Here is a 20,470-nt window from a genome sequence, read left to right on the forward strand (position 1 = left end):
GTTGGTAAAATGAGGACCTAGATTGCTGATGGAAATAGGCTGACTCTGTAAAATATACTTAGCGAGGGCTGTAAAGCACTGTGAAGTGGTATATAAGTTTAAGTGCTATTGCTATTATGATAGTTGCAGCATCCCAGGGTAAATGTGCAACCAGGATGATTAGGGGACTGGAGGCTAAAACATACACGATGAAGGGTTGCAGGAACTGGGCATGGCTAGTCTAGTAAAGAGAAGGACCAAGGGAGACATGATAGCAGTCTTCCAATATTTGAGGGGCTGCCACAGAGAGGAGGAGGGGGTCAAGCTAACCACTGCACCACTGTGGCTCATATGAAGAACAGCTGAAGGTTTTGGGTTTGGCTAGTCTAAAGAAAATAAGAATTAGGGGTGACGTGATAGCAGTATTCCAGTATTTGAGAGGTTGTCACAAAGAGGAGGGGGGTCAAATTATTCTCCAAAGCACCTGAGGGCAGGACAAGAGACAATGGATGAAAGCTAATCAAGAAGAGAAGCAACCTGGAACTGAGGAGAAACTTCCTAACAGTGAGGACAATTAACAGCTTGCCATCAGAAATTGTGGGTGCTCCATCACTGGAGGGTTTTCAGAAGAGATTGGACAGTCATTGGTCTGAAATGATATAAGGTCTCCTGCTTGACCAGGGGGGCTGGACTAGAAGACCTCCACAAGGTCTTTTCCTGCTCTATTCTGATTCAAATCTCTACCCAAGTCTGCTGCCATCTTCACAATTAGCATGAGCATTTCCTTGACACCTGTAAACTTTTGATTATTATACTACTGTAACGCTCTCTACATGGGGCTCCCCTTGAGGAGCACCCGGAGGCTCCAACTGGTCCAGAATGCGGCCACGCGGGTGATTACGGGAGCGACATGGCGCTCCCATATAACACCTCTCCTGCGCGAGCTGCACTGGCTCCCGGTGGTCTTCCGGGTGCTCTTCAAGGTGTTGGTTCTCACCTTTAAAGCGCTCCATGGCTTAGGGCCAGGGTATTTACGAGACCGCCTTCTGCTACCGATAACCTTCCACTGGCCAATACGCTCGCACAGAGAGGGCCTCCTCAGGGTGCCGTCAGTCAAGCAATGTCGGCTGGCGGCCCCCAGGGGGAGAGCCTTCTCTGTGGGGGCACCCGCCCTCTGAAACGAGCTACCTCCTGGAATACGGGTGATCCCGGATCTCCGCACTTTCTGTAAGACCCTGAAGACGTTTTTATTTCAGCAAGCTGGCCTGGCCTGAATAGGTTTTATGGGTTAGTTTTTAATTGTATAGCTTGGGGTTTTAAATTGGGGGGGCGGAGGCAATTAATTTAATTTATTTTTTAGTTATCTTAACTTTTATATTGTATGTTATTTTAATTTTCAGCTGTTCACCGCCCTGAGTCCCTTCGGGAAGAAGGGCGGTATATAAATTCAATAAATAAGAATAAGAATAAGAAGAATAAGAAGAAGAAGAAGAAGAAGAAGAAGAATAAGAAGAAGAATAAGAATAAGAAGAATAAGAATAATAATAATCTCTTTAGTTGCTTTTTTCACCAGGAAATAAAAAGAATATTCTAACCTCCAGCTGGGGGGGAAAAAAGAGATGTTTTTTCAGTTAACATTGCTAGATAAAATGTTTCAGCTAGGGAATCTATTAAAATGTCTGTCCTTCACCTCCTCTACCACCTCAAAATATTTATCTTTCTGCAAGCTGCCATGAACAGCACCCTTATCACTCAGGGCCTTTGTGTGCATGGAGGGCACAAGAGTCTGTTCCTTTGTTTGGAACCATCCCTCTTGAAGTAATTGTCATTTTGTCAAGATTTCTTTCTCCTCCATGCAGAAGCTTGGAAAGCATTTTATGCCCGACTCCCCCAAGAGATAAAATTCTGCCTGTTTCTCACGCCTGATGATGTTCCCCTTCCTTCTGCTGTCATCATGTTTTCTTTCTTTTTAACGGGAACAAAGAAGCTTTCCTTCTACTCAAAAAAAAAAAAAAAAAGCGACAAATTCCCATGGCGTAGCAAATTGCAGCATAAGCATTCATAGCATTCTTCACTAAAAATGTATCGATTTTTACGGTGTCATCAGGCTGTCTTGCTGAAAATTCCTCATTTTAGCTCGGAAACCTCTGGAAACCAGGGTCCCTTCCTTGTCCAACGCTTTCTCTAATTTTTCTGAACCATCTTGCTTTCCATGGTTCAAATCCACTCGCAGCCACTGGATGTTGCCCAGGGGTGGGTTGCTGGGGGTTCTCAGGGGTTCGGGAGAACCTCTAGCTAAGATTCTGTGCAGTTCAGAGACCCCCAAATCCCGCTCCTGGCTGGCCCCACCCCTCCCAGGAGTCCCCACGTGGCCCATTTTGGATGCAGGTAAGTGCAGGGCGCATACGGGGAGGGTGAGAAACAGGCCTACTGGAAGATCAGGAAGGCTGGAAACAGGCCTGTTTCTGGCCTCCAGAAGGCCTCTGGAGCAGTGGTGGGTTCCTCCCGGTTCGGTCCGGTTCGGCCGAGCCGGTAGCGGTGACAATATGACATCACCGAACCGGTTCTCTCCTCCCCTGCCCTCCCCCCACGTTATTCTTACCTTTTATTTGGTCCCACCCCAATCTATTGCTGCCTCCTGAGTCCCAGCTGATGACTAGAGGGAAAAAAACTGTTTAAACTCTTGCCGCAGGGCTTCAAAGGGCCCTCCTGCAGCTGATCAGTGTTAAAAGCAAACAAATGAGTCGGGTTGTAAGTGCGAGGACTGGTCGTAAGTGTGAGGACCTTCCAGAAATGACTCTGACCAGCTAGCCACGCCCACCTAGTCACATGACCTCCAAGCCACACCCACAAAATAAGCCACGCCCACAGAACCGGTAGTAAAAAAATTTAGAACCCACCCCTGCTCTGGAGTCTGGGGAGGTCATTTTCACCCTCCCAGAGGCTTGAGGAAAGCCTCCGGAGCCTGGGGAGGGCAAAATCACACACACACACACACACACACACACACACTCCGTGATGCAGGATGCCGATTAGGCCACTCCCACCATGGCCATGCCCACCCAACAACTGGGCAGAGAACCCTTTGCTAAAATTTTTGAAGCTCACCCCTGTTGTCGCTCCCTCTTTCAGCCCACTTAGACTACTCCATGAGGTTGTGGCTATGGGAATAAAAAATCCCTGGTGAAAATGTGAGACATCCATGTATCCAAGAAACGAATAAAAGGGCAGTTTGGGGTTATTTAAGTCTTAATGGGGGTGGGATTAATAATAGAAGCATTGTGCAACTCACTGTGTTTGAAGGGAGATCTCTTTGAGCCCGTTCTTTCTAAAAGCATCTTTTTAATGTTTTAAGTCCATTTTTAATGCTTTAAATGTTTGTGTGTGTGTGTGTGTTTTCTTCCATGCTGGGATATTCTTAAAAGCTGCTTTTCAGCCTGGCTGGTGGTTTCTTTTGTTATCCAGGTCTATTCATTTCGTTCTTTCCTTTCCCTTTTCTTTTGAAGTAAGACTCAGGTGAGAAACAAAGCAGGAATTGTGGCTAAATTAAGATGTTCCCAGCAGTATTAGCGACTGATTATTTCAGTCAGAGATCAATGCACCTGTAGAATTAGAAATCTTTCCCCCCCAAAATTCAGCAAGCCAACTATCGCCGTAGTTTTTCAGATTGGCTAATCTTCATGGACAAAGTCATATGATGGGTTTTTAAAATTTGAAATTGGTTTTAAATTGAAATGTTTTAAATTATGGGCCAAATTTACTTAATTATTTTAAATCTATTTTAACTTTTGTGTATAAAGTGTTTTACTTTGGCTGTTCACCGCCCTGAGTCCGAAAGGAGAAGGGCGGTATAGAAATCTGAAATAAAATAAAAAATAAAAAAATAAATTTATTTATGCAGGAATTGATCCCAATCCCCAATTGTGTCATTATTTATAAGAGAGTTTTGTATACTCTATACAGTTTTTCCACGAATGTGGGATTGTTCTTCCAACTTTCCATGAACTTTGTGCTCAACTCTGTGGAGTAATTAATGTATCGCGGCCACCATAACAGTCCTATAAATGGCACTGTTTGTTAAATTCATAAGTCCTCTCCTTCATGGACTTGCACCTCTGAAAAATCACTAATGCAACTCTACAAGCCCTTAGTTGGAAAATGCTAATTATCATAGAGTCATTGAGTTGGAAGGGACGCTGGGGGTCATCTAGACCAGAGGTCAGTGACCATAAACACTCAAAGAGCCATTTGGATCTGTTTCCCACAGAAAAGAAAACACCGGGAGCCACAAAACCCTTCCTGTGCTATTTCCTGAGCGACCACAAAACTAGCATATGTAGTTGAAGTAAACATTCTGTTTTCTTCTGAAACGTTTCTTTTCTTGGATTTATCCATGGTTGGTCTACCGGTGGTTGAAAAGCTCAATAAATCACATGCCGGCAGGTGTCGCACATTGGCGGTGGTGACGCATACTTTGAGCGACAGGGAGCCGCAGCAGAGGGATGAAAGAGCCACATGTGGCTCCAGAGCCGTGGGTTGCTGACCCCTAATCTAGGCCAATGTTTCTCCAGATTGAGAAGTTTAAGATTGGTAGACTTCAACTCCCAGAATTCCCTAGCCAGCTTTGCTGATCTAATCCAATCCTCTTGTCAGCATTTCAAGCTACAGTTACTCTAGTGCTGACATAAGAAGGAGAAGCGGAGGCGTCTGGAAAGGGACGTTTGACTTTTCACCTACTTATTTTCCCTGGAGATAATATCCCCTAGGAGATGGGATGGGAGGGGGGAAATTCCTTTGTGCTGGAGCAGTAAATTAGGGGTAGAGTGACTTGGAAGATGGCCAATGAGTGCAGGGGAGTGGGGAACGGAAAGGGAGGGTTTTGGGTCTGGAAGTCAGTGTTGGCTGTGATGAGTCGGAGCTAGAATGTCGTGCTTAATAAATGGGAGTTTTTCTTCAAAGACTTTGTTTGAAATGCAATTTATTTGAGACGACCTCGAAACTTGACACCTCTGCCCAACTACAATCCCAAAAGCTGGCTAACTTTGACTTGAAAACCTGCTATGATGGACCACCAGTGTATTTCCAGCCCTACTCGTGTTTATGATTATCACTCACTTTCTCTGAAAGATCACCACCGGATCCTCCAATAAATCACTGAAATCCAGTTTTCTTCCTTTCTCAATGACGTCACGATGCTTCCGAACAAAGAGCCAGCCGATATGGGAGAAAAAGAATCCCCGCTGGGCATTATGCGGGTCAGCATCCGTCTCGGAGTATTTGTGGTGCACTCGGTGGTCTCGGGCCCACTCAAAAATATCATTCTGCACAAAAGAGAAGGAGAAAATAAAGTGTCATGGTTTTGTGGACCTTGCTTGCCCATGTTGTGTTTTTAAGCAACAGCGTTGTCTATGGAGATTGGAGTGGGGCGGTGGCCTAGAGATGGAGCTCTTGCCTCACAATCAGGAGGCTGTGAGTTCGAACCTATGTAGAGGCAGATATTTCTCTCTCGGGGCACACTGGGAATATATCTGCTGAACAAAACTCTGCATTGGCAACAGGAAGGGCAACCGGTCATTAAATCACTCTGCTAGCTCCATTCAGTTGCCGAGACTCCACCCCCTCAAGGGATTATGGGGTCGTTAAAGGAAGATGATGATTGTCTCTGGAGATTCTCAGTCATCCAGGTCACGGTTGTCCCAAAGGTGCTTTTTCAAAAAGCAACTGGACTTCCTTTGTTTTTCCTTGAGGACGTTTTGCTTCTCATCCAAGAAGCTTCTTCACTTCTGAAGAACGAGAAGCAAAAACATCTTCAAAGAAAAACAAAGAAAGTCCAATTGCCTTTTGAAAAAGCACCTTTGGGACAAGCAACAGCATTGTTTGCTCTGTCAGAAAAACAACTGTTTATGTCAAGTACTATCAAAGATAGCAGCTGGCTTAGTTTCCAAAGGAAATTTCCCTCTGGCTATTTTGTTGCTTCTACCTCCTATGAGACTTCGGAAGTATTTTTACCTCAACACCTGAGCTTCTAGGAGGAGAGCAAATGGGCTTATTTTTAACATATAAATACTGTAGCAGGTGCAGACATCTCTCACCCTATAGCCCAGGGGTGTCAAACTCACATCGTCATGGCAGTGTCACGAGATATATCGGGACTTTTTCCCCTTCGCTATACCAGGCATGTATGTGGTTAGCGCATGACACATCCGGTCAGCAGTGGGATCCTCCCGGTTTAACAACCATTTTGGTGATCACATGCTTCGCTCATGGACGAGCGCTGTGTGCGTCTGCGCAATTTGAAGAAAGTTTCACTTCCTGGTTTCTTCAGAGGAGTAACGCAGCTGATTTGCGCGGCAATCGGCTCTGCCACGGCAATCAGCTGAGGAGATAAAGGTAGGAAAATAGAGTGGGTAGACAGGTGGGCCTATCTGATCATCGGGACGAACTGGTTCGCTCCCAGCTGAAGCGTCGGAGCGAACCGGTTTGCTCTCAGCTGATCGTCAGAGCTACTGATTCGCACGAACCGGTCTGAACCGGTAGAATCCCACCACTGCCTCCAGTCACCGGGCCGGGAGTTTGACAACCCTGCTATAGTCTATGTCATTTCAAATACTTCTCTGTTGTAGAGCCAAGAAACCAGCTGCTGGGTTTCTCTTCGGTGGCTTCTAAGATTTACCTGGATAATAAAAACTGGAAAATAAATAATTCTGCAAACTAAATTGCCGGTTGACCAGGGCGCTGTACAATCCCAAGCAATGCCTGCTCAGGATTAAACTGAATACATAATTCCTTTACTTATATACATTTTTTTCTTCCTTTGCATCCTCTTTTTCTCACTCACTTACTATAATTATCATTTATAACACGCGTGTCAAACTCATGGTGTCACATTGCCACCACATGACATTTTGTGACATTTTTCCCATTCACGGAGCTGGGATAGGCATGGCCTGTGTGTGATGGATCCGACCCATGGGCCGCCAGTTTGATACCCCTGGTTTATAACAATCTTGTTGACAATAGCAGAAGCTCCTTATGAGCATGATTCCAGCACAAGAGATATTTCAATTGTGGACAATAACATACCTGAAGAGCAGTATTACCTCTTCTCAGACCATAAGCAGCCCCATCCATTGTGCCTTTGCCCCTCACAGCAGGGGGTGTCATACTGGATTTCTTGGTGGGCCGGATTAGCATTGTACTTGTCCTCCGCGGGTCAGGGGTATGTGGAGGAGACGTTTTGGCTGGCAGGGTGTTGCAGCAGGCCATCCAGGCTGAAAACAGACTGTGTGGGAGCCGCCTGCAGCCACCCATACCCCATTTTGGCCAGCAGGGTGCTGCAGGAGGTCGTCCAGGCTGAAAACAGGCCGCAAGGGGGCCGCCCAGCTCCCCCCACGGCAGCCCGTTTTCACTAGCAGAGGCACTGCCTTTGTTATTTCCAGGCCAGTCCCACAGGCCGGATCTAAGTACACCACAGGCCAGATCCGGCCTTGAGTTTGACACCCCTGCCTTACAGGATGGAGAGATTAATATTCAGGTAGTCTGCAACTTACAACCACAATTGGGACCAGAATTTCTATCGCTAAACAAGGTAGTTGTTAAGTGACCAGATACAGGAGAAAGAGAGGCAGAGCCTGGGGGTGGAGTCAAGAAAGGAATTAGCCTGGAATCATTAGGTTCTCACAAGCTGTCTAAGTCCAACCCTTCTTGAATTCCGCTGGCTCTTATCTAGTGCTATCAGTTGCCTAGATTCTTGTATAATGGCATTGGCAATAAATCAGCTTAAATGGAACTTGACATGTGGTCTTGATGCTTCATGCCCAACAGTTGCACCTGATTTTACAATATTTTACAATATTGTAAAATATTTTAAAATATTTTACAATATTTTTTGCCCCTTTTTGAGGTGGGTTGCCCCTGGTTCGGACCGGTTCGCAAGAACCGGTAGTAAAACTCGGCATAACAGGCTGGGGAATTCTGGGAGTTGAACTCCACAGGTCTTCAAGTTGCCAAGGTTGGCCACTTCAGCCTTACACGATTGCTTACAAAGAGTTCAAGTGCTGTGTGAATCGATTCTAAATACCCACCTGAAATGCCATGGAATTGGCTGCAGCCAAAAATATTCGCAGAGGCAGTCTGGCTTTGTAAGATCTGTGACTCCACAAGCGATGGGCACCCGCTGTCACACCCAGGGCACACACCAGGAAACATATGTATGCTGAAAAAAAAAAAGACGGAACAATGAAAGAAGAAGGAAAAGTTATGAAAGCACCAAACCCTCTGTGTGGTTATTAAACTACAGCTCATACTATCAGTGCCTCTATAGCAGGAGTGTCCAACTTGGTTTCATTGAGGGCCGCATCAGGGTTGTGTTTGACCTTGAGTGGGACAGGGTGTGTGTATGCCTGGGATGTGGCCAGCTTGACGTCACTCGTGTTGGGGGTGCCTGTGATGGCTTGAACGCTCTGCTAGCAAAAATGGGCTTATTAGCTCCGTTTTTGGCCAGGCTGGCCTCCTGCATCTCTCTGCCAGTGAAAATGGAGCTCGGGAGGGCTCTGTTTTTGTTGGCAGAGGCACCACGGGCCGATCTGTTGCTGTTTCTAGGGCAGCCCCATGGGCCAGATCTAAGCACCCCTCTGGTCTTGAGTTTGATACCCCTGCTCTATAGCCACAGCACGTAATCCTTTGCTGATACTTCTAGTTTAACCCATCTAGCCTATTGGGTTGTCATAAAAACTGCATATTGCATAAAAATGTAGAACCTGGCAACCACCTCTCACAGAGGGGTTGAAATTTAGATGGTTTCACCTCTCATTAGCCATGTTTTCTTCCTCCACTCGCTAGAAAATTCTCCATGCCCACGGTTTCTCCTCTAACAGAGGCAGCAAAAATGGACGCTTTCAAGTAGAATTGTTTCTTGAGTCACCTAGGAATGTCCACCCACAACATGTTTCCTCTTTCTGAACAAGGAACACAATTGCCACACGGTGGCAATTCACAATGCAGCTGTGCTTTCTGTAATGAAAATCGATCTGATAATATTATACAGTTCTCGACTTAGAACCACAACCGAGCCCAACATTCCTGTTGCCAAGCGAGTCGATTAAGCGAGTTTTGTCCCCTTTTTATGACTTTTCTTGCTTCAGTTGCTAAGTGAGTCTCTTCAGTTGTTAAGTTAGGAAAACAGTTGTGAAGTGAATCTGGCTTCCCCATCGACTTTGTTTGTCAGCAACAGAAAGTTTGAACTCAGTTGTGGTTGTAAGCTGAAGGACTGCCTGCATTTTCCCTGTTTCTTTGCATGTACCCCAGGGGTGTCAAGCTCGATTTCATTGAGGGCCACATCAGGGTTGTGTTTAACCTTGGGGGGCTGGGGTGGGCATGGCCAGGGTAGCATGGCCAGCATGACAGTCAGGGGTGCCTGTGGCGGCCCAAGCACTCTGCCAGCGAAAATGGGCTCCTGAGCTCCATTTTTGGCTGGGACGGCCTCCTGCAACCCTCTGCCAGCAAAAACGGAACTTGGGGGGCCCACGCACAGCCCTTGTGAACTCTGTTTTTGGCTGGGACAGCCTCTGCAACGATCTGCCAGAGCTCTGGAGGGCTGTGTGCGGCCCTCCCGAGCTCCATTTTTGCTGGCAGAGATACCATGGCCCAGTCCTTTGATGTTGCCAGGGCGGCCCCTTGGGCCAGATCTAAGCACCCCGCTGTTGTGGCCCGTACGCGGCCTGCGCGGCTGGTGGCTGATTCGGACAGCGAGGAGGCTGGTGTGGTGCTGCGCCAGCAGCCTGTGCAGCTGGCACTCGAGTTGGACAATGAGGCTGGAGAAGATGTGGTGTCAGAGGCGGGGATTCAGCCAGGGCCTTCAGAACCTCCAGAAGCTCCCTTAAGTGAAGAGGACGAAGAGGAGGAGCCTGTTCTCCATGCACAGCCGCGCAGAGCTGCCAAAAGGCAGGAGTGGCTCCTCAGGAGGAGGTCTCCTCAAGAGTAAGTCTTGGGACTACTTGGCCACTCCCTTAGCCTATTTAAGGAGGAACACCGACTGAAGCAATTTTCAGGGAACAACTTCGTTCACTCTCCTTCATGCCTTGATCTTAGTTCTTTGCAAATTCCTTCTGGGCTTTCTGCCAACCATAGTAAGATTAAGATTATTTATTCTTTGGATTCTTGTAGGCTGTTAAGAACGTTAATTAACACCCTTTGTTTGGAAAAAAAACTGATTTAATTTAGTAAACTAAGGTTTGTACAGACTTTGTGTGTGCGGTGTTCTTTGGGGTCCGTGGCTGGGGCAAAACACCCGCGGACTGGATCTGGGCCCCGGGCCTTGAGTTTGACACTCCTGATGTACACTGTCAAGCAATCCTACAGTGTATCTGCTAACAATGGTGGCACTTTCAAAGACGCGTTCATTTTGCCACTGAGAAATTGCTGGTGGAGAATTAGGAGAGGACATTTCTCGATATCGCAGATATTCAGCTAACCACGATTCTGTACAGCGGCTTTCAGCTGCAACTCTGTAAAACCTGTTCTCCCACGGAGCTAGACAAAGCATTAAAACAGCACTTTTCTTACGCATAACCTTCGTTGCAACTTTACTGTTTAAAATTCATTTTATAACCCATCCGGACCAGTTATTTGAATTTTAGTTTCACAGGCATAAGAAAGGGGCCATTTTTCCTTCTAACGCTTAGAAAATTCTCATGCTTTTCAAGTCCCTGTTAATTGTGAAGGATAGCTGGCTTCCTGCTCAAAGACATTTTTTAATTCACTCGTCTCCCTCTGCAATTAGTTTTGGGTTGGCATCCCAGCCGGACTGCATTAAATCGAAGTCATTTCGCTGTGTTGTTACACCGTGCTGATTTCAGGATCACGGAAATTATTTTATATAAAGGATGAAAACATCTCAAACAACTCTGCACAAGAGAAGGAAGAGATTCTAGCTCAGAAAAACAGAAACATTTTTTTCCTAATCCTTTTTGGGAGCCTATTTTGCTTTATTATTATTTATTATTATTATTTTACAAAGCATATCAAAAGATTAGGGCATTATTGTTCCTCTGTTTGCAAAGATTCCTCTTGGTTTTTTGGTTTTTTTTTTAAAGAAAACATGCCCTGAAAGTTTGTTCAATGGAAGATGCTAGATTAAGCTAGTATTTCTGCAGACGTACCATGGTTTGACATTGGATTATCATCTGAGTTTTGAGGCTATAATGCAGTGGTGAAATCCAAATTTTTTTACTACCGGTTCTGTGGGTGTGGCATGGCTTGGTGGGCGTGGCAGGGGAAGGGTACTGCAAAATCTCCACTCCTACCCCACTCCTAGGGGAAGGATACTGCAAAATCCCCATTCCCTCCCCACTCCTAGGGGAAGGATACTGCAAAATCTCCATTCCTACCCCACTCTGGGGCCAGCCAGAGGTGGTATTTGCCAGTTCTCCGAACTGCTCAAAATTTCCACTACCGGTTCTCCAGAACCTGTCAGAACCTATTTCACCCCTGCTATAATGCTTTCGTTTCAATGGAGCTGCTTGCTCGAGCCAAAAATTAAAACCAAAATAACACCTAGTGCTATTTAATTGTATTAATTTTAAGTGGAAAAGAGATGGATAAGGAAACCGGCTGCAGACAGACAGTTGTAAAAAGCTGAGATTGGAGTGCTTGTGGAATTTTGTTACATAAAACAAACAAACGACAACAACAAAAAACGCCAGGTAGATGCAACAATTATAAAAAGAAAAGAAGGGTTGTTAATATTTATATAGGTTGGACATTTGTTTTCTAGGCAGCTTATAGAAAAAATTAAAGTCAGTTAAGATGGCTTTAGAATAAAGTTTGTTCGGAATACATCTATTAAAATCAGTTAAGATTTCTTAGTGATGATTTAAGGTCCCTTTAGCGCAGGGGTGAAATCTACTTACCTTCCTTACCGGTTCGGAAGCGCACATGCGTGTCTCGTGCGCGTGCACACCTGTGCATGCGCAGAAGATAAAAAAAAACATTACTTCCTGGTTAAAACTAGGAAGTAATGACACCCAGGTAGCGATCGCTACCAGATCGCCGAACCACAGGGAAAAATGGCTATCGGATCGGGCGATCCGGTCGGATCTGGGAGCATTTCACCCCTGCTTTAGGGTGAATTGCAGTATGGAAAGCCCACAATGTAGTTCCTTTGGTTCTGATATAATGCAATGTGTGAACTCAGTTTGTAGGGTGGTTTGTAGTGTGTAAACTTTAGCACGTTGTGTGAGTACTAACACTGTTGCTTGCTTAACAAATGGTAATTTAAACAAAACACTTGTGTGATGAATGCATCCTGCTATGACTCAGCCTGGATTCAATTTAATTGTATGATGCAGCGAATTGATATTAAGATGAGACGGTTGACAAAAATAATAAAAAAAACCCCCAAGGATCCTTGTTTAGTAATGAAGGATTTAAAAGCTTTTGAAAGAATTGCAGTAGGTTTGAGCTGCGAGGAGAAACTGAAACAAAGGCTGAATAATACTGCTTGACGTCTGCCAAATTTTGCTCTTTAAAATTCCAGACACAACATTTGCTTTGGAAAAGCAAAATGGAGGAGTCAAGAAATAAGTTTTTTTCAATGGAAATTTGGAAGCTATCCACAATCAGGCCAAATTTGTGAGGAGAGAGGCCCTCCCGTTGACGTACCTGAGGAGAGAAAATAATAATAATAAAAAACCTTTGATATCAATTCTCTTCTAAGATTGGGTTTCAGAGGATTCCTTGATCACTGATACCTGGAAAATCATACAGTACATCTATGGCTGTGATCCAGTGGTGGGTTTCAATTTTTTTTACTGTGGGTGTAGCTTGGTGGGCATGGCATGGCTTGGTGGGCATGGCATGGCTTGGTGGGCGTGGCTTGATGGGCATGGCAGGAGAAGGGTGCTGTAAAATCCCCATTTCATCCTGATCAGCTGGGACTCGGGAGGCAGAGAATAGATGGGGCGGGGCCAGTCAGAATTTTTACTACCGGTTCTCCGAACTATTCAAAATTTCCGCTACCGCTTCTCCAGAACTGGTCAGAACCTGCTGAAACCCACCTCTGCTGTGATCAATGGTGGGATTCAGCCAGTTCGCACCTATTTGGGAGAACCGATTGTTAACTTTCTAAGCAGTTCGGAGAACCGGTTGTTGGAAGAAATCTTATTTTGTTTTTTTTTTCACCTTACAGGGCTAATCCTGTAAGGAAGGCAGAAAGGAAACATTCTGGTGTTGTTTCTAGTCTAATCTTTATTGCCTTGCTTACAGAAACTGCCTCTCTGGTTAACCCTTATTACATTGTAACAGCTAAGGCGAAGCACCCATCGACGTGAGTGACATTGAGTTGGCCATGCCCACATGGTCACATGACCACTGAGCCACGCCTACCCATCTGGTCATTAGGGCAGAGAACCGGTTGTTAAATTATTTGAATCCCACCACTGGCTGTGATGTGCTAAGTCTCTCTTCCCACATAGAATCCAATCAACTTTTGTTCTGATTAGGTGACCCTTCTTAGTTTCCCTAGGTGTGAAAAACCAAAAACTAAAGAGGAAAAGGCCAGATGTGATTCCAGGATTTGCCCCTTTTTACACGTAATCCTCAAATTATGACCACAGTTGAAAACCAGAATTTCTATTGCTAAGCGAAGAAGTTGTTAAGCCAGTCAGGCCTAAGTTTGTGACCTTTTTGCCATAGTTGTTAAGCGAATGGGCCCATTTGTTAAGTGAATCACATGGTGCTTACAACAGCTGAGAAAACTGTCTTAAGACCGTTTTTTTCACACTTAGGACCTTTGCAGCATCCCCATGGACACGTGATCAAAATTCAGATGCTTGGCAACCGACTCATATTAATGACGGTCGCTGTGTCTCCGGTCAAGCGTTAACTCCCGTTTGGGACCTTCTGACAAGCAAAGTCACTGGGGAAGCTGGATTCACTTAACAACCTTGTAACTGACTTATAACAACTGCCGTGATTCACTTAACAGCTGTGGCAAGAAAGATCGTAAAATGGGGCAAAACTCACTTAACAACTGCCTTGCTCAGCAGCAGAAATTTGAGGCTCAATTGTGGTTGCATGTCGAGGACTACTTATATATCTTCCAGAGGAATATTCCCACACTCAGGGTTTCCATTTTGAACAAAAAATCATGCTAAAACAACTATTTTGATTCCTCTGCTTTGTGCGGTTTCCCCAAAAAGATTGAGAAGTGGGGTTGTCAACCCTGACTATACAAATATTGGATTTTTCTCATTTTAAATGCATACTCATTTTCATTCTGATGAAATCTCGGTGGGCCAAAGTCTAGAATATTAATTTGCAACATGGCTGATACAGTCTTAGATAAAGGTAAAGGTTCCCCTCGCACATATGTGCTAGTCGTTCCCGACTCTAGGGGGTGGTGCTCATCTCCATTTCAAAGCTGAAGAGTCCGAAGACGTCTCCGTGGTCATGTGGCCGGCATGACTAAATTCCAAAGGCGCACGGAATGCTGTTACCTTCCCACCAAAAGTGGTCCCTATTTTTCTACTTGCACTTTTTTTACGTGCTTTCGAACTGCTAGGTTGGCAGAAGCTGGGACAAGTAACAGGAGCTCACCCTGTTATGTGGCACTAGGGATTCGAACCGCTGAACTGCTGACCTTTTGATCGACAAGCTCAGTGTCTTAGCTACTGAGCCACCGCATCCATACCATCTTAGATACAGTCTTAGATGCCTTAAAAAAAAAAAGTACTGTAGCTTCTTAGCAAAGATTTGCTAAAAGTTGCGTTAATTAGCAGTTCCCAGGGACTGTCAAAGATCAAACTTAACCTAGTTATAAAAAGAACAAACAGAAATGATCTCAAAAGAGAGAGAGAGAAAGAGAGGGGGGGGGGAGAGAAAGAGAGAGATAAAAATAGGAGGGATGAAATGAATCAGTGATGTGCTTCTGACAAGTTGCGGATTTAAAAAGGACACGAGTTTATCTGTGGGCTTGTTAAGACCTACAGTATATCAGTTGCCCTGACAACTAGCAAATGAGGATTTTTTTAATCCTACAGAGTGTGTAATTAAAAAAAAAAAAGTCAAAATGGGAGCCATAAAATAGAAACTCCTGGATTTCGAACTATTGATTTGACTTTCTATGTTTTGAAGAAACAATGGTTTAATCCTGTTCCTCTTTGCAGATAGAAAGCTAGAAGCCTTCCCCCCAAAATAAATACAAGTAGTCCTTGATTTACGACCACAACTTAGCCCAAACTTTCTGTTGCTAAGCGAGACAGTTAAGTGAATTTTGCCCTGCTTTACAACCTTTTCTCAACGTTCCAATTAATGCAGCCATTAAAAGCAGAACTCTGAGGCAGGTAGATTCCTCAAAGAACAAATTTATTGGATACATCATATTGGCACAACTGGTGAAAACCGACTCTGAAAGTTCCCGCGGTTTTCACCTAATTAAAAAGTGAAAGCTTCCCCCGCCCCCAGTCAACAGTCACATTGTTCAACTGAGGTGCAGGCTGGTTGCTCAGTTACTCTACTCCTCCTCTTCCCCGCCACCTGTTGAAATGTCCTTGGTTCCCACAAGAAAACTTTTTGTTTCGACTACAAAACCCAGCTAACTATTTCCCACTCACTCCCTGCATTGTGGCAGCCCTGAAGCCATAAAGATGGCCTTAGCCAGGTTCGCTTCAGAATTGACACCTTTCTTGCCACAGTTGTTAAGTGAATCACCACAGTGGTTAAGTTAATAATACGGTCGCTAAAAGAATCTGACTTCCCCGTTGAGTTTGCTTGTCTGAAGGTCGTAAAAGGGGATCACACACACACACACACACACACACACACACACACACACTCCTCCTAGAGAATGAAATATTTTGGAGACTATTAAAAGAGGCAGAATATTATATTTCCCCAAAGGTGAAATGGAGAAACTTGTTCTTAAAGGCAGAAAGCAGCCCCAGTCTTCCTGCATAACAAAACGGCCTCCAGCAGATGCCTGAAGTCTTTAGAGATGGATATTTTGCACCCATTAAGAAAGACTGGGCCAATCTATTCATAAACAAAATATCTTCAGCTCCAGTTGATGGGATTAAGAATTTACATTCCCCCACCCAAATTCTAAGAACAGGACAAAACCTCTAGGACATAATAGTGTTGGAAGAAATATCCATCTGGTACCAGGGAAGATTCTGGAAAAGATAATCAAGCAACGAATCAGCGAACACCTAGAAGCAAACAAAGTAATAACCAAGAGCCAACATAGGTTTGTCAAAAACAGATCATGCCAGACTAATCGTATTGCATTCTTTGACAAAGTGACAAAATTAGTGGACCAGAGGAATGCTGTGGATATAATTCACTTGGATTTCAGTAAGGCATTTGATAAAGTAGACCATAACCTACTACTAGATAAAATAGAAAAATGTGGGTTAGACAGCATCACCACCAGATGGATTTGTAACTGGCTCATCAAACACACTCAACGTGTAGTCATTAACGGAACTGCATCTACATGGAGGGAAGTATGCAGTGGGGTGCCCCAAAGCTCTTTTTTAGGCCCAGTACTCTTCAACATCTTCATCAATGATTTGGACGAAGGAATAGATGGGGAACTCATCAAATTTGCAGACAACACCAAGCTAGCAGGAATAGCCAACACTCCAAAAGATAGGCTTAAGATACAGAAGGATCTTGACAGGTTTGAGATTGAGCACTATCTAACAAAATGAAATTCAATGGTGAAAAAAATAAGGTTCTACATTTAGGCAAGAAAAACAAAATGCACAGGTACAGTATATGTGGTACCTTGCTCAATAGCAGCAACTGTGAGAGGGATCTTGGAGTCCTAGTGGACAACCATTTAGATATGAGCCAGCCGTGTGCAGCAACTGCCAAAAACACCAACACAGTTCTAGGCTGCATAAATAGAGGGGTAGAATCAAGATCACGTGAAGTGTTAATACCACTTTATAATGCCTTGGTAACGCCACACTTGGAATACGGCATCCAGTTTTGGTCGCCACCATGTAAAAAAAAGATGTGGAGACTCTAGAAACAGTGCAGAGAAGAGCAACAAAGATGATTAGGGGACTGGAGGCTACAATATAAGTAGAACGGCTGCAGGAACTGGGTATGTCTAGTTTAATGAAAATTAAACTCCATTTTATTTCCAGTGCCTTTCTCCCGGCTTGGAACTGGGACTGGATTTTTCTTCCAACAAAATGCAAGATGCAATTACTAACTCTGGAAGTGTTCCCAGGTAGCTGAAAGTAGCTAATGCTATAAATCACACAATGGATGTTTAATCAAGTTACTTGACTAAGGTCAAGTCCTTGGCCTTGAGAAGCATATTAAAAATCTCAGCTCTCATTAATATTTGGGATAAAGCAGAATTTGACAAATAGCACAAATGAAAACCCTGATATTGGTGATTGATAATGTTTGGATTCCTTTAGCTTGGACACTGATGAACCCTTCCCAAGAAATGTGTCAAATTTGTAGACATGTCGAAGATCACAAACATTTGTCAGTACTGTATAAGGTAAAGGTTCCCCTTGCACATATCTGCTAGTCGTTCCCGACTCTAGGGGGCGATGCTCATCTCCGTTTCAAAGCCGAAGAGCCAGCGCTGTCCGAAGATGTCTCCATGGTCATGTGGCCAGCATGACTCAATGCCAAAGGCACATGGAACGCTTTTACCTTCCCACCAAAGGTGGTCCCTATTTTTCTCCTTGCATTTTTTACGTGCTTTCGAACTGCTAGATTGGCAGAAGTTGGGACAAGTCACGGGAGCTTACTCCGTTATGTGGCACTAGGGATTCGAACCACTGAACTGCTGACCTTTCGATCGACAAACTCAAGATTTTAGACACTGAGCCACCGCATCCCTTTAGTACTGTATAGAACATTGCTTAAAATGAGTACTATTCAGACTAGGTTTGTTGAAGCAGCTTAAAGTTTTGCTTTATGTTGTTCCCTCAGGCATCCCGTGTCAAAAATCAGCTTGCTCTGATTGGACAGGCATGGCTACCGTCTTCATTTGACCCTCCCCCTCCTTTCCCCCTGGAATGTTTAATAAATTCACAGTCTGACTAACTAGCTTCTAACTCCAATAACAAATTGCCTCAGGATACGCCAATGGATAGTCAGATCACTTATTATAGGTTGTCTTCCTAGATACAATTATCTAAATTGTAGATTGTTCCTTACTTGAAACCAGGGTGGATAAAAATCAATGATTTTTTTTAAAAAATCAAAAAAATCAGATTTTTTTTTATTTAAATCGGATTTTTTTGATTTTTATTGAATTTATTTTAATAAAAAACTTTTGGGGTAAAAAATCTATCGTAAGATAGTTTTCTATTTAAGATACATAAATAATTTAGTTTATTCAGCATGAAATGGAGTTTAGTTATGTAGCATGAGGCTGTATAATCTGCAACACTGGGACTATCGGTGAGTCAACAGTGGGTCAAAGGAGTAGCAGAGATGACAGTTGCTCTTTAAAAATTATGATTTAAATCGAGTTGGTTTAAATCAAGCCTTTTTACTAGTGATTTAAATCATGATTTAAATTGTGATTTAAATCAACTCGATTTAAATCAAATCCACCCTGCTTGAAACTAACCATAGCTGAAACCATGGTTATAGCAATCACTCCTTTTTTAAAAAATGTCATGGCCTTATGGCTTCATATTTGCCGTATAAACAAAAGCTTAAAACATAACAAAAGTGGAATGGTTTTGTCATGGCCCCATTGGAGCCTGAATCTGCGGAGAAAGGCGAGCTGGAACTGGAACAGATGGAGATCGAGGGGGTGGCTTTATTGGCTTGGGAGGAAAATGGAGAAGAGCAGGCCCAGTCAGGCCAGGATCTTTCAGGATTGGGACAGCTTGTAAGCAGGGAGGAAGGGGGGCAGGATGACCAAGGGAGTCTAAGCAGTGAATATGAGAGACAGAGCTCAGGCGATGAGCAAGGACCACCCCCTCCTGATCAGGGGTGGTATTCACTTACCTTTGCTACAGGTTCGCAAATGTGAGCGCACACGCATGCGCATAGTGTCAAAACCAGGTCGTGATGACATCTGGGTGGGAGGGCGGAGCCTCCCGCAGCCGCCGCTACTGGTTCGCCCGAACCGGATAGAACCAGCTCAATACCACCACTGCTCCTGATCCTCGAGCATGGAGAGTGGAGAGAAGGTGAGAACAGCGCAGACTGATCCGACTACTCAGGAAGAGAGCGCCCCAGCCCTCTTCACAAGGCACGCCTGGGGACTGAGACTTAAGGAGACGCTGTGGGGAGGGGCATTTGTCAAGAACAAACTCTGAATTCCTGGATTGTCGAGTGCCAATTTTTGAACTTTCCTGGATTCCTTGCATTCTTTCTGGATTTCTTGCTTTGCAGCCATGGTGCTCAGTGTTGGGCTGGACTATTTGCAGCCAGAGACTGCTTGAGGTGTGTGTGTGTGTGTGTGCATGATCACTTTGCTCTGGGACTTGCCAGAAACGTGGGAATGTTTGGGGAAATTTGGAGCAATAAAGGGGCGGTTTGAACTGCCGGCTGCCTGGGTTATCTCTGTGCTGTGTCTTGGGTCATCACAGGTTTTTTATGAATCAGACCAGTGTGTCTTATTAAACAACCATGGTTTTAAGTATCTTCACATCTTTAATTATGAACTTAACTTATATATCATCGGTTCAATGTGTAACGGTAAACTGGGATGATAGGGAAAAATCTGTTTGATAGGACAGCCATATTAGAATTCTTTATGATGTGACCAGCAGCATATCTGCACTGCAAAGTCCAGGTGTCCACTAGATGGCAGCAGAGGTAATTTGTACAGGTAGCCCTCGACTTGGAACAGTTTGTTTAGCAGCCATTCAAAGCTACAATGGCACTGGAAAAAATGTGACTTATGACCCTTTTCCAGAGTTACGACCTTTCCAGCGTCCCTATGATCATATGATCAAAATTCACATACGTGGCAACTGGTTCATATTTATGACCGTTGCTGTGTCATGTAATCCCCTTTTGCAGCCTTCTGACAAGCAAAGTCAATGGAGAAGCTAGATTCACTTAACAACCAGGTGGACTAACTTATCGACTGCAGCGATTTAACTTATCAACGGAGGCAAGAAAGGTCGTAAAATGGAGCAAAATTCCCTTAACAAATGTCTCACTTAATAACAGACATTTTGGGCTCAGTGGTGGTCGTAAAACAAGGAACTACCTGTAGTTCTTTGCTACCATCTAAAGCCTGGGGGATTAGCTCTACTGATAAGAAGATGCATATTGCTATATTTACTCCAGAGGGAAAAAAATATACACAGGTTTACAAACTATAGGAGAAAATGTGCCAAATTATTCAAGAGAGATGCAGATGGATGTCCTATTTTAATTCAGAGTGTGGGGAAAAAGCTAGGGAAAGACTACTAATATTATTAGTAGAAATCAAAGTCCTAAATATAATTAAAATAAGTAGGATTTATTCCTGATTTGTTTCTTTCTCTCT

The 20,470-nt window shown here is 44.2% G+C and overlaps 1 protein-coding gene across 1 annotated transcript in view; it reads right to left on the minus strand.

Annotated features, from left to right (window-relative positions):
• SCD5 (stearoyl-CoA desaturase 5) overlaps window positions 1-20,470 on the minus strand; it is a 44,448-nt gene that overhangs the window by 4,225 nt on the left and 19,753 nt on the right. The window contains exons 2-3 of the mRNA XM_034431181.3: window positions 8,064-8,194; window positions 5,095-5,300 (exon numbers count right to left, since the gene is read on the minus strand). Of these exons, the coding sequence (XP_034287072.2) occupies window positions 5,095-5,300; window positions 8,064-8,194 (337 nt within the window). The remainder of the gene's footprint in view (window positions 1-5,094; window positions 5,301-8,063; window positions 8,195-20,470) is intronic.

The sequence above is a fragment of the Pantherophis guttatus genome, chromosome 8 (genome assembly GCF_059756535.1).
Source record: "Pantherophis guttatus breed Tessera chromosome 8, ASM5975653v1, whole genome shotgun sequence".
NCBI lineage: Eukaryota > Metazoa > Chordata > Lepidosauria > Squamata > Colubridae > Pantherophis > Pantherophis guttatus.